At 42.2% G+C, this 14,538-nt stretch overlaps 1 protein-coding gene and 1 non-coding gene across 5 annotated transcripts; both read right to left on the bottom strand.

Moving 5' to 3' along the window:
* Positions 1-580: 580 nt before the first annotated feature.
* On the bottom strand, positions 581-13,978 carry LOC118115665 (ubiquitin-associated protein 2-like). Of its 4 annotated transcripts, none has more exons than XM_035166974.2 (29): positions 13,845-13,978; positions 12,286-12,423; positions 12,027-12,104; positions 11,785-11,895; positions 11,515-11,674; positions 11,227-11,304; positions 10,648-10,711; positions 10,195-10,283; positions 9,868-9,920; positions 9,614-9,678; positions 9,248-9,479; positions 8,868-9,126; positions 8,607-8,744; positions 7,938-8,074; positions 7,306-7,553; positions 6,837-7,074; positions 6,658-6,697; positions 6,269-6,395; positions 5,992-6,049; positions 5,370-5,598; positions 5,120-5,211; positions 4,730-4,780; positions 4,449-4,527; positions 3,977-4,177; positions 3,383-3,553; positions 2,521-2,625; positions 1,983-2,056; positions 1,581-1,772; positions 581-1,430 (listed from the first exon to the last, which is right to left on the bottom strand). In XM_035166974.2, the coding sequence occupies exons 2-29, from the start codon at positions 12,379-12,381 to the stop codon at positions 1,335-1,337; spliced, it is 3,561 nt and encodes a 1,186-aa protein (XP_035022865.2). In that variant the 5' UTR covers positions 12,382-12,423; positions 13,845-13,978; the 3' UTR covers positions 581-1,334. The 4 variants fall into 4 exon arrangements, with proteins under 4 accessions (XP_035022865.2, XP_035022867.2, XP_035022866.2 ...); XM_035166976.2 differs by lacking the exon at positions 13,845-13,978 and adding an exon at positions 13,706-13,814; XM_035166975.2 differs by lacking the exon at positions 13,845-13,978 and adding an exon at positions 13,620-13,649.
* LOC118115705 lies at positions 10,422-10,502 on the bottom strand. Its single transcript, XR_004697600.1, has one exon. It is a non-coding gene; the product is annotated as a small nucleolar RNA SNORD121A (small nucleolar RNA).
* Positions 13,979-14,538: the final 560 nt, after the last annotated feature.

Here is a 14,538-nt window from a genome sequence, read left to right as displayed (position 1 = left end):
TTGAGTTATAAAGGTTCAGATTCAAACAAATCCGCCTTTTCTATCCACTTGAAGTGACCTTGTCAAGGGGCAACAGGTCATAACAACCCAACAACTAAGATAGCTTCACAACACGGTTACAGCTACGACAGAAAAGAGAACGCAGACACATAAGCCAATGGCACAATAACTGCAACTTAACTGAATGTCTAAATGTATAACTGTTTGGAATCCCAGTTTTTATAGCCACATACTGTGGATTTTCTAACAGTTTACTATTGATTGTCTTTTTTTTTTTTTTAAAGCACCATACAACTGTTTTGAAAGGTGCCATTTAAAAACATTTATCAAGAAATGAGTTTTGCACAGTCAGTTAAAATATCACTTAGTTCTTGCTCTATGTTGCAAGGGTGTTTTGTTTTACTGTTAATTGAATAAATGTGAAACTATTGAGCAGCTTCCTTCATATATTGGACAGACTTTGCAAAGTTTCTGTGATTATTTGCTCTGGGACAATGAACTCAAGTCAGAAAACTTGAGTTTAAACATCCAAGGATAAAACCTGTACACACAAACACACATACAAAAAGACAAGCCACTGTTCCAACTGCTCAGAACTTTTATTTCACAGGAAATGAGGGTTAAAATTAAATTAAAATATAAAATTTAGATGAACAGGTCTGTCTTTAATGGGGAGGTGTAGACACAAGGAGCAGGCCACCCTCCAGAACAAGGGAGAGGGAGGAGGGTTTAGGACAGGAAGCTACAAAATGTAGTTTGGGGGATGAACCGGTCATTCAAGAAGTTATATATAAAAAAAAGAGACAGATGCAGTTAGTTATTATAAACCCCACCCCCTTCTGAAATGTCCTCATATGCAATCAGTGCTGTAGCTCTCTCCTTTTCCTTTTTCTGGTTTCTTCCAGGAAGTTTTTTTTTATCGTTAATCTTCTTCACTCGCTCTCTCATCACCGTAATCCTCTTAATCATCTCATTCTGCCTTAATGTAACATCTTTTCCTGCAGTTTTGAAAAAAGTAAACAAAAAGTCCTTCAAAAATAAAATGCCACATTTCATGTTCTACTATTACATATACAGTATATATATATAAATACATACATAAATATCTTACATGTACAACCAATTTTGAAAAGGGGATAAAGAGAGAACCCAAAAGACTTATGAGGACTTGTGGAGGTGGGGGGGAGCAGGGCAAAGAGGCCCAAGGTTGCTCATTGTGAGGGTAGTGTGTCTCCGATTTGCCTTTTTCGTTTTAGCTTTAGACACGCACGCACAATCGCACACACATACACACACACAGCCTTTTGGGGAGGAGGGGGAAGGGGGAGCATTCCTCAGTTGGCCCAATAGGGGGAGCTGCCGTAGCTGGACTTGCTGCCTTGGGTTTTCTGCTGCATGCTGCTGGACTGACTGCGCTGTCCAGGACCACCCTACAGAGAACAAATAAATCAATTTCATCAATCACGTTTAAGATCAATAAACTACCCAACAGGTGTATTGAACGTGTAATATATTGATGCACACCTATTTTGTGAGACCCTGTCTTAGGATGTGATGTATGAGTAGAAACATGGGTTTACCTGTGCCTCCTGTGTGAGGTGATGGTGCAGCAGCTGGGAGTGCGGCTGTTGGTGCGGTGGCAGGATGTGCAGGAAGGGAGCAGGGGCATAGCCAGGAGCACCCCCAGGGTTCAGGGGTCCTGTTCCCCCAAGTGCTGAGGGTAGGCTGAAGGGAGGTGGTGTCCCCGTGTGGAAGCCCTGCTTGTCAAATGACTTAAGAGAACCAAGAGGAGACGAGAATAAATCGATTGCATGCATTTACAGTGGGTTTAAATAACAGAATGTAAATTTCAATATAATATATACGCAAACCATATTATTTTTTTAGTCAAATAAATAATAGATCATTCAGGTATGATAAAGACTTAATTAAGTCTAACAAGCAGAAGCACAAATCCCTCAAACTAAAACCAAGTGTCTCACCTGTGTTTTGCTGTAGATTGAACCTCCCATATCAGGTACTCCTCCACTGTTACCAGATCCTGACAGTCCTGGTGCTGAGAGGAGAATGAAGAGAGGGAGGGGGAGGAGATAAAGACAAAGATTGGAAATTAGGAGGGAAGGAAGGAAAGCAAAGAGGGGAAATAAGAAAATGATAGAGGAAAATCAAGGGGGTTAAGGGGGAAGAAGAAGAATTATGTCACTTCACTGCTGAATATCAGGCACTGAATGTTCATTTCCACTGTTAGTAGGAGGGGGCCAGCCAGTAGGAAGAAGCATATTATGTGAGGAAATACTGAGGCATGTTTCTCTTGTTTTTTCCAACCTTTGGCATGAATCCATTTATTTGCACATTAATGTGCAGTCACACACACACGCGTGCATATACACAACTCTCTCCAAAACACTCTTGAAAGGGGAATCATCTGCAATTGTGAGTACGTCCATTTTTCCCTACAGGAAAACGCCCACCAGCTTTGTGCGTGTTGTTAAATTGTGCGCGCATGTGTTGTGTGTGTACCTTTCCCTGGGCCGCTGCCCGCTGACTTGGCCTGTGACTGGGCAGAGCCTCCGTACCCTCCCTTACTGTACTCCCCAGGGTGGGCTTGAGACAGGTCATCAAAGGCTGAAGGAGGTGGAGGAGGAAGAGTACAGAGGAGGAGGAGGAGGCAGAACGAGCAGAGAGGGAGGGGGAAGCGAGTGAAAGACGGGGAACAGATGAGATGAAGAGAAGAAGAGGAAAGAGGATGGGAGGAGAAGAGAAGAGATGGGGGCATAGGAGAGAGAGGCAGTAAGGTAACCTGACTAAAATGGCAGCTGTGTCTATATTGAGCCGTGTCCAACTTCAGCAGGGGGTTTGAGCTACGCATGCAGCACAAGCAAAAAACACACAGGCCCAACTCCACACACGCATGCAGCATTTCATGTGCATGTATGAAGGGTTGGAAGATGGATTTCTAATTTGCCTCCCTCTACACACCTAATTTCTGTACACACAATCCTGTCTCTTCCACAATACCCCTTCTCGTAAAATACAGCTGGTCAAAACTGATGCTTTTGAGCACCCCAACACATTGACAGAAGTAACTTGCTACATAATCCACCATTACTTGATCAAGCCATCTCTTTCAAGTTTTAAGTGACTGGTAATATTATAGTTTGTTGGCAATATTTTGAGATGAACCTGTGACAGTCATAGTTCAAACAGTAACGCACAGGCGCCGTCCAATGCAATCAATTAAATAGCTGAAGTACAACTGCTGAATATAACCTTCATAGTTACTCAACTCTGAAGAAAATGTACTGTTAGTTGTCCATAAATAAAAAAATAAATAAATCGGAGCAGTGTCAGACACAGCCCTCTGGTTGAATCCTTGTCTCACCTGCGCCATATGCGTGCTGTCCGTAACTGGGCTGATGCTGTTGGTGATACTGATTGGAGGGGTTGGCCAGACCCATTGCAGGTTGTTTTGCCGAAGCAGGAGGCACAAAGACGGTGGGGCCATACTGGAAGGCTGAGGGAACCCCAGGCATACCAGCATAGTATGGCAGACCTGTGGGCAGTTAGAGAAATAATGCTGCGTGTAAGGAAACAGATTGCTGTGCAATTGTTTATAAAATTATTTTAAAAAGCCTTTTTCAGTTATGTTAATAATACAGTCTACCTAAACTGACTGACCATGTGTCTCAATCACTGGTTAAGTGAAAACATTATTTCGCTTGGGTTTAATTTTAAATTGAAAGTTTTCAAAATAAGAAAAAAACATAACTGGCAGAGAACTTGTTCAACTTTAATTTGAGCTTTAAGTACCATTTCACCTCTTTATAACGGTTTAAATAATAAGCCAGAAAATAACAAGAGGGAAAGTACTTAGTAAAGCTGGATTTGCATTAGGTGTTAAGTGCATGGATGAGTAACCCATATATGAAATTTGGCCAACGACCTCATCATCAAACATAAATTGGGTTTTCCTTACCAGTGTATCCATAGCCGGGAGGCAGAGGGGGGTTTAGGAAGGCCTGATTCTGTGCCTGTTGACCCTGGCTCTGTCCTGCACCCTGGCCCTGTGTTCCTCCCTGCTGTGGCTGTTGGGGCTGCGACTGCACCCCACCTGCAGACAGGCTGGTTGGTGGAGCTGGAGATGAGGAGTCATTCCTACCAAACTTTGTTGCCTCACCTGGATAAGAAATGATAGAAAATACACATTCAAATCCATTGTCATCATCAAACATTAAGCCATTAAGTACAAGAAAAAAGGTCAAAACTTCCATGGTGTCATAAATCACATTACTGCTCAAATAAGCTGAATGACCAGATGTCTATGTAGTTTTTTAAGAATTGGAGTAATTGTCTCAATTATGCAGTGTCAGGGTGGATTAGCAGCCCATCTTAAAACATAATGCAAGATCACAAGACACAACTACAATTCAATATAAAATTTGATTTACCAGAATATGGGTTATTGGCAAGGCCATCTCTTCCAGGCATAGCAGCCGCAGTACCAGGGAATGTTACACCATAATAGTCCTAGGTAGATAAAGAAGGACCAATAATTAAAATGGCAATGACAGTGCTCCCCATCTGAGGATAAAGACAAATATTGTCTTTATGACTGCCTGTTATATACAAGGAAACAGATTTGAAAGCCAACTGGTAATTTTAAAAAATACTAGAAGCTAAGTAATATGCAGCAGAGGACATTAAAGATTAAACTCTACATCAGACTCACCATGGGAAGGCGAGATTGCAGCATTTGCAAATCCTCATATCCATAGATCTGCTGTGGAAACAGACATTGGGAGAAGAACAGGTGATTATTTCATAACATGTTGGAGTTTCTACCAAGTCTCATTATTGACTGCACATTCCATTCTAGGATCTCCTCAGCGTTAATTAGTTTGACGTGTGATCAGAATCCACAAAAACACCATCACCACCCAGACTGATAAGCATTATGGAGTTAATCGTGAAAGGCAGTGAACTCAATTTCATCATTCTTCCAATTCCAACCAACACCCATCTAGATTTAGTGATACAACCCTTATTTCCCTTGGACAAAACCCAGTGGACTAATAATTTAGGAACAGGTCAAAATATGATATGGAACATTCATAGTTACCGGGTAAGCAGGGAGCAAGCCTCCAGGGCCCATGATGTACTGGTTAGCCAGGAGAGGTGGCACTCCTTGGGCCAAATTTGGAGGAGCTTTACCTGAGGAAGGAAGGAAGAGGAGGAAAAACGGACTTAAAGCGCAGTGAGAAATATGCCATTTCTACTTTAAGTTATCGTGTGATGTATATCTGTGTTGATTAGTTTTAATTAAGACAATAATAATTAATATGCAATTCATCTGTAGACTATGAACCAACCAGAAGCGGCGCTGAGCAGTGCAGCTGTGCGGCTGTTTGCAGCTGAGAGTATGGCGTTTGTGCCATTAGGAGTTAGTCCTGGTGCTCCAGATTGGTGAAGACCATTGGTGGTTGAGCTGCTGACAGCCATGGGGGCTGATAGACTGGGATTGATAATTTGGCTGGACGCAGATGAGTAGGCATGAAGGTTGACACCGCTGTTGATGCTCTCCTCATTACACATCTGTTGCTGCAGAATGAAAGAAAAGATGGTGTTATAGGAGAACCAGAAACTGTTTAAGGTCGAGGCAAGTCCAAGTGGATGTTTGTGCGAGATGTAATGAAATTCCCTGCAGGTGTTCCCGAGACATCACATTCACAAATGTGATGATGTACGAACGGACAGACATAACAAAAACACAATAGTGAAGACTTTAATTAAAAAAGGTATCTGTGCTGTAAGTGTGTGAAGTCTTGATTTAAGGCTAAAAATGTGTGTTGTGTGGTCAAAGTGACGGTGTCTAATCAAGTCTAGTCAATTCATCCTTAAATCCAAGTCAACATTTGCACCAAATTTTGAGAAATTCCCTCAAGGCGTCAGTGGAATCACATTCGGTAGATGTGTGTGTGTACAGAGACTTACTGTCAGGGAGGAACTTGTGGCGAGGGCCAATCCAGATGAGTGGGTGTTGGTCACGTGACTAGAAACAGAGTAAAGTGATTTTTATCAGCCTCACTAAATCTGATGAGGCCACAAAGGCACATCACCCAGAAAGCATAGGAGATTCAGTCAGTGATATGTCCACATTATATGATTAAGATATGTGCTTGTAACCATCATTATCTCCACACAAAAAAGAGGAAAGAGGCTAAAAGAATCTGTGTGCAATATAGTATATGGTGTGTCTGAATCATCCCACCTGCTGAGCGAGGGGATAGGTGCCAAGTGCGAAGGTGTCACTGCAGGGGAAGGGATGTGGTGACTGGGGCCGCTGTCACTCGTCATAACAGGAGACTCAGTTTTTGCTGTTCTAGACGATGATGTAGCTGGTTTGAAAACAAAAATTAGATTAATTTTGTGTAGGTTCTGGTTGATGTTACAAACTGATTATGAGAGGAGTAATACAAGAATAAAAACAGAAAATGTAAAAAAGGCTATTAGTATGTCCTGGTCTTTATCAAACCTCATGCACTTACACAAGGAGATGACTCTCTACTTCCTACCAGATGCATTTATCAATCAATACTTATATTAGATTGTATAGGCCACTCCAGTATAGTTCTCTAACTGATAAATGAGAGTACTTACTGTCCTGTGTGCTCTGTGTCTTCATCCCACTGTAGCCGTTCTAAGAAGGGAAGAAATATTTACAGACTTAGTTGTAACATTCAGCTTTTTGTCAGCTAGGATACAGACAGTTTTTTGTTTAAAAAAAAAATTATATTCAAGTCCCTTATGCATAAAGACAGAAAAAGTGTTTTCCTCACTGTGAGAGGTCCACCAACAGCTGATGGGACATCTTTGCTCTGTGGGAAGCCAAGATGAGGCGGCAGGGACCTTTGGCCACTGCTCTCCACACGGCTGGCTATGGTAGGGGCTGCAGAAGATGGAGCGGCTGCACTGGGAAGACCCATGGATGGTGAGGGCGTGGCACTGGGTAAGCCCAAAGATGGTGAGGGGAAGCTGGGATCTGAGGGTAAGCTGGGTAAACTGCTCATGTGTTCGCTGTTCACAAGACAAGAGACAGATAGAGGATTAAAGACAAACAAATATAGATAAAGAGAATATGACCAAAGCAATTCCTTATATCATTTTAGCTAATTCACTAATTTTGTCTCCATGGCAAGTCAATATTCTGCTTTTTGCCAAATCTATTAAAAACAGATATACAAAATTACAAATGAGAAACTGCACACATAAGACAAACCAGCCCCTTAAACACCAACTCATACACACCTCACAGACCCTGGCATAGAGAACAGGCTGCTCTGTGGCTGCTGTGTGGGAACAGCAGTAGGGACAGACATGGGCGATGTTGCTGCTGGAGCTGGGGCCTGAGTGGGGGCGTGTTCCCTGGGCAACTCCACTTGTGCCATGTCTGCTGTTCCACTACCTGCCTCAGACCCGAAGTCGAGAGCTCCGAACTGAAAATTCAGACCAGACATATCTGATGAGCCTGGCATCTCCACTGCTGACGACGGAATCTGGGGTGGAAAAAGACCGAATTAGGAAGAACAGGCAAAATATATTTAATCACACTGGCCATTTTAAATTCATGTAAAAATTATAGGAAGTTGTTAATTTGTACAATTCAGCAAGTTTCAGTCAAAAGTTACCCAAGATAGTTTGCTTGTCACAACTACTACAAAACTGTTCAGTCAACTAGTTTCTGTTGATATGGATATACTGAAAAGTGCTGTATATCTGTGTTTAATAATAGGTTATTATCTCAGATTTTGAGAGGTAAAGTCACAGAGTGGAGTTTACAGCTTGAGTGAACTACTTTTGTTATTTATTGTCTTACACACACACACACACAATTGTTTTGTCAATTTGCATGAATAAAAGGCCCAGATATAAGATCTTACCTTTGAGGGGGGAGGTACTCTGCGTCTCTGTGTCTTGAGCTGCCGCTGAGGGGCTTCTGTGATGGGAGGCTCCATGCCTGGCAGCTTCACTCCTGGAGAAGCTCCATCTCTTACAGGAGGGACGAAGGACTCATGACCTGAAGGAGATCAAGAGCGTCAGGCACATTCATGGTACCATGTAAATGCATACACCCAGAATCAAAGTAATTGTCAAAGCAAGACATAGTGAAGACAGTGATACTGCCATAATCTTATAGCCCAGATACTGGTACTGTCTTCACACTAATTTATTTAGCAGAGAAAGCACTGCCTTCTTTATCCATAATTGTGGGCCAAAATCTAGTATTTGTTATCAGCTCTGTAGCCATTATCTTTTCACTGTTTGCTAAATATGTCCCATCTTCTTTCATGTGGTTAAAGCCCAGAAAAACAAGGCATATGAGCATTATGTGTCAGCTTAGTCGCAGTAGGTCATGCAGCACCATCTACTTCTGCTACTCCTTTTCAACAAATCCAATAATTATAAAAAAAAAGAATTAGCAGATTTGTATTATTAAAATCATGTAATATACTATGCAGACTTTCAAACCTTCAATAGCATAAAATATTGTATAATAATAATCAAAAAATATCATAAAATAATAGCAATAAATCAGTCTGAAGTCATACCTGGTGGTGTGGGGACCTGTGGGGCATGTGACTGAGACAGGCCCAGAGATTCTGTGTTTGGGTGGATGGTGGACTGTTGTTGCCTCTGTACCAGCTGGCTGAGCACTGCTGATGGCTCTGGTTGGTGCTTCATCTCCACTGAAGAGATTGAGGGTAAATGGAAAGATGCGTTACCATGTAGCTTTCGCATTGTTGTTAACATTTAAGATTTAGTTGGCATGCCTTAAAAATCTGTGTTGGATTTACTGATATAAAACTTACTGTGATGGGCAGCCACAGGGCCATGCTCTACTCTTTGAGACTTGATGTCTAAAGGGGGAAAAGAGGCCGAAGAAGGACTTTGCATTGGAGGTAGCCCTGCATCTTTGGAAACATTACTGCTGCTGGTGGTGTTGGTTAACGTTTGACTGGCTCTCTGACCAAGCCGAGGCCCGTTGATCTGTTCTGATGTCCTGATGTCAGGCGGAGATGTTGGCTTAGGTGCACTCAGAGGGCCAAAACCAGAACCCAGGACTGAGGACTGAGAGGGGGAGAAGAAAAACAAGAAGTGAATACACTGATACCTTATCTCAGTGTGTATGACATGAAATATGCAAGTGTTTGCTTGTGCTTGCACAAGTTTAATGTGTGGCGGTCCGTACCAGCGCAGCGTGTGCATATGTGGTACTAGCAGCAGCAGCATGGGCGTAGCTGTTGGCGGTGGCATGTGCATAGCTGTGTGTTGCAGTGCGTCCATTGTGGTGGGAATTGGTAAACACCAGGCTTTGGCCCAAATCTTCAGCTGAGGGTCCATCAACTATCGCCCCCAAGTCAGAGTCCATGGAGGCTCCTACAGCCACTCCAGCCTTAGACAGAAGGCTAGCCAGGTCCATACTGAGTAGAAGCAGGTGATAAGAGAACAGGAAGTATAAGATAATTACAGAGATTGAATAAAATGTTGTTCTACAAAGTAAAGCTTGTTGTTTGCAGTGTCCTAAGTTGACCGGACTTCAGATGGATCATCTTACTTGTGTCCAGGTGTGATGGGGTTTCCTGGAGCAGTCGAGGCAGTAAATACTTTGGTCTCAGACAACTGTAAGAAATGACAGGATGTACAAACACATTTTATTAGATTGCAGTAACGCCACATTAACAACTGGCTATTTACAAATAGAAATTAATATGTTTTAAGTCAGAAGCCAGTAATAGACATTCTGCAGGCCAGTGTAGATTGAAAGAAACAAGTAAAAAAAAAAATCATAAATAAATACTAATGCCTTACATCCTCATTCCAGTCTTCTAAATTCCATTCTTCCGTGTTCCCTACCGATGCTCCTAGAAAAAGAAAAGCAGTTCACACATAATGCTGATATGTTCTCAGCAATAATCAATCACCCCAAAGCAGTGACAGAAACTATAGTTCAAAACTTCATCATCATGACATACAAATTATCAACCCCTTGAATACATTGTGTAGATTTATTTGCCAATTTCTGCTAGAATGCTCGTATTTTTTTGCTTATTTGTTTTAAGTTAAGAATTAAGTAATTGTACAATAAAAGCAGGAAATGGTATCACAAGATATTTTCTTTACTATTATTTTCCCTACCAGGTGCTTCAGCAGAATCGTTTCCGTCCCCTTCCCATGTCTCCTGGCGAGCTCCGGAGTTAGCCGTGTAGTCTGCAGGATTGAAGGTGCTGAAAGAAAAGAAAGTGGGAAAAGTGCAAAGACACGGAGAGAAGGGGGAGCAAACAGAAGAGATAATGAGTATATAGTTCCGTTTGTTGTTGCTATTGATAACATGAAACAGGCAATTTAGTTGTAAATGTTTTTTTAAGGAGGAGATTCAGAAACTGTTTTTCTACACATTTGTTTTTAAGATATGTGCTTGTAATCAACATCACCATCTCCTCAACATACTTCAGTCCTAATTTAAACTTCACACACACACACACACACACACACACACACACACACACACACACACACACACACACACACACACACACACACACACACACACACACACACACACACACACACACACACACAAAACCGTACCCCATTCCCTGGTTGGAGAACCTGTTGACACCAGCTGCTCTTCCTCTTCCACGACCCCCTACCCCTGAGGAGAAAAAAAAACAACACAATGAAATGACCTCTGCTGACTGGTCCCATTCAGCCTCAACTACTCATTAAACGTTTTGGAAGAAGGCATCTAACTCATACACGCTGTCAGAAATATATTTACTGAAAAGTAACATTCAGTCCTTGACCTTATGATACAATATCTACAAAACTATCTTTTCTCATAAACAAATCCAAAAAGATTTTACAGCTTTCAACCCTCTCTTATCCAGTTATCTACTGACAACATCCCTACACCACACACACTCAAGCAGCTGCAGGGACTATGCACATTCCACAAATGTTGAGTGCGGCAATATTCTAAATGCCTGCAGACACAAATAGATGTTGCTAGCTCCATCACCAATACATGCACAATAACATCTCAGACACCAAACAATGTTGGAATTTACCCAAATATATAGAAAGGCTTGCGAAAACAGTGTAGAGTAGTTAACCAAGCATGTAAGATATCTATAAGGCTGAGGTGTTCAATCTCAACTAGTTGCTCACCTCTGCCTCGCCCCCTGCGTCCTGCGTCGCCCCCTCTCTCTCCAGGAGCCACCTCAAACCCATTCTCCTCTATACGACCTGGGAATTAAGAAAAAATTATAATGTATATATTCTTAACAATTAACTGTGAGAAAGACTTCTGAACCATTTTTAATTAATTTGGGAAATCAAATTAACACAAATCAAGGATGCAGCAAACAGCATTCTAATGGACTGATGGAGAAACATCTACAGAATACAGGTTCTCTGTCCATTTGATGGGACTAATGCATCTATGGACCCATTTACCTTCACGCCCTCGGCTAATTCCTCTGCCCCTCCTATTGGCACCTCCACGTCCACGACTGGCCTCCCTTTCTCCTCCTTTCCTCTCTCTGCTCTCCTTTATCTCTGAGGTTCCTCCTTCTTTCCCAAGACTCCGCTTCTTCCCCACAGTCTCCCAGGAGTTCTGACAGAGGTTAACAACAAAATGTTGACTGTTACACCTATATCGTGATGTGCATTTTCTGAAATAATTTCATGGTCTTTTAGCCTGTGCATTTGTATATGAACTCTTACTGTGTCAGGTTTGTTCTCTAGCAGGTGATTGATGGCTTTGTTTACATCTTCGTTGCTATCGTGGAGGGCAACTATGCACTCATCTTGAGTCTTGCCAGTCACCTCAATCAACTGTAAGCAGTCAAAACAAGAAAGTGCATTGTGGAGTTTTAATAAAGTCACATTGTCCAATAATTCCAGGACAATATGCAGATGATTCAGAAGAGGGTTTGTCTAAATATGCATGCGCACAAACAAATTACCTGTTTGACCTTGTCTTCAAAGTCAGTATCATTTTTGTCGTAGATCACTTGGGCTAAACGAATCTGTTCTGCTGTGGCCTGATAAACAGAGTTCAGGAAGAAACAATGCAAGAGGTTAATTTTGCGATGAAGGATGCATTCGTCTAAATATTCTTTAAATGTTAAATCTATTACGGCAAATCTGAAATTAGAAAAAAATTGTCTATTTTAACTGAAAAGTCGTGGATGCAACTCTGTATGTACAATGGTGAAAACCCACCTGTATCTGTTTTTGTGGTTGTGTTGTTTGTGTGGTGCTGGGCAGCGTTCTATCCCGAGTTCCCCGGGCTTGAGTGCTGACCAGTGAAGTCATCATATACAGTATATACAAAACAATGTATGTACAAAATAGAAAAATCTGGAGGAGAGAAGAGACAAAGTCAAACACCAACCAGGTGTGAAGTTGTTACATTGCATCACAAGTACTATATCATATTGAATAAATGTCCACTGCCAGTACAGTATACTGAATATAAGCAGACCGAGGCTCTCCATGTAAGACTATAACCCCATCTGTCGCCCCCACCTCCCAGGTTAAATTTAGCCAAGCCAAGAGGGGACTGTCCTGGTGTCGACTTACAAACCCTCCCTCAGTCTCCCGAACAAAAACACCAAGAGTACGAACCAGCCTCTGTTATAGGTAGTCTATTAATTATAACAATTCTTCATCGATGTCGACGGGAGACGCCATTTGGCATTTGATTGAAGTAATAAGTCAACACAAAAGGACCATGGGCTTTAAGCCAGGTTACACCGTGTGAAGAGGAATCGAAAGCATACGCATACCATGGGTTATATTATATTACATAAACTAAGCTGGTGGTTAGCTAAGTATAATACAAGCTGGCAAGTTGACAGCATGGGGACAACACATGAGGTCCACTGGCTGTGATCGTCACTATTGTCCGACAATGGTGCGTTGACCGACAGAAAAAAAAAAAACAATACACAACAAGAACTGTTTACGTCGATTGTAGACATTGTTGAAAATGTTTTTCCCCCGGTTGTGTTATAATGTGGGCGGTGATTTTAATCGCATTCTCAAATCGGTTAACGTCGCGACAAGCTCGACGGAAACATGAGCCGTGTTGGCTAACGTTCGCACCAGCGTTAGGTCATGTAGCTCCCTTTAGCTTTAGCATGGCTAACCGCTAGTCTTTGTTTCGTGTGCGATTCCACCCGTTGAAAAGCGACAGCCCACGGAGCAGAAATTTACAGTGCGGCCTCACAGTTGGTCGACTTGACCGCTCGTGTGACTATTGTCAACACAGACCCACCGAGATATGAGCAAAAACAACAAATGTGCCGAGTGAGGACATGTACCCTTTTGTGTGAACCGAAAGAGAAATGGCAGGTATAGCCGACGTCATTAGCATGCTAACACAACTACTGCGAAAAGTAAGAAATCACGCGTCGTGTGAGCACTTCGAGCGGTCGCTGTCGAATGTCTAAGCGTTATGACCGTAATATGAGAACATGGGAGATAAATGCTGTCGAAGAAAAGGGTGGCCCGTCCACCACGCTACGACGGATACCCGCTGCATGCTAACTGACCCGGCATGTGAACGAGCCGTCCGCGTACAATGCAGCGACACAGTCCGGATGCAGCGGTTAGCTACCGAGTTAGTTAGTTAGCTTACCACCGAACGGCACGGACGGTGGCTATGGAACGACACGTTTGTTTCCCAAAACTTTTAAAAAATCCTACGATGGAACACATCGACCGTTCAATCGGCTTTAAACGAGTATTACTGCGCGTTTTTTCTTCTTTTTCTTTACCTGCTAACACGCTTCGCACAGCCAGCAGCAGCAGATGATGTCACGTGACCCACCGCGCCGTTGTTCAACGTTGAGAGACTGACACCACCAATCAGAAGCCGCGAGTTGGTCACGTGGTTCCGCGACGTGCCCCAACACGACGTCCGCGTTCACGTCTGGGAGCGCGCTTCAGTGTTTGCCAGCAATACACGAGCTCAGTTATTATACAATTTATTTTGTTTTGGTTTACTTTAGTGTTTAGTTTACTTTGGTTTAGTGTTTAGTTTAGTCTTTAGTTTACTTTAGTTTGGTGTAGTGTTTAGTTTACTTTAGTTTAGTTTGGTGTTGTTTTTAGTTCAGTTTAGTTTATAAATACAGTTACCCAATTTACAAATCCACAGGAATTAAAATACACACATTTTGAAAAAATAAACCAAGGCACACTTGCTGTAGAAAGATGAAAATGCACCTGCATGTTGCTGCACATTGTATTTTTTAATCAGAACGTATCGCCCCTGAGCCGAAGAGCCTCTTGCAGAATTTTTTTCTAACATATTTCCGAACATATCTCTGAACATACAGCATTTGTTCCAGTGTTGGCTGTTGGCTCAGTTGAGGCCACCGTGATGACATTCTTGAGTTAGCAAATTGATACATGAATTTAAACATAAAATTTGAATGCCTCATTATGAAGGCTACCACCTGAAGCTTTTTT

This window comes from Hippoglossus stenolepis, chromosome 9, assembly GCF_022539355.2.
Source record: "Hippoglossus stenolepis isolate QCI-W04-F060 chromosome 9, HSTE1.2, whole genome shotgun sequence".
In the NCBI taxonomy this organism is placed as follows: Eukaryota; Metazoa; Chordata; class Actinopteri; order Pleuronectiformes; family Pleuronectidae; genus Hippoglossus; species Hippoglossus stenolepis.
Note: the sequence above shows the minus strand (reverse complement) of the source record. Positions and strands in the feature narration are given on the sequence as shown.

Bases quoted from the DNA above. Each gene is read 5' to 3' on its own strand.
- LOC118115665 (XM_035166974.2), bottom strand. From the start codon at position 12,381: ATGATGACTTCACTGGTCAGCACTCAAGCCCGGGGAACTCGGGATAGA. The intron at 7,554-7,937 runs GTAAGATCTTAT...TTTCCACCCCAG, and splicing joins GAGTACCTCCCCCCTCAAAG to ATTCCGTCGTCAGCAGTGGA. The intron at 4,781-5,119 runs GTAACTATGAAT...CTGTTTCCACAG, and splicing joins GCTTGCTCCCTGCTTACCCG to CAGATCTATGGATATGAGGA.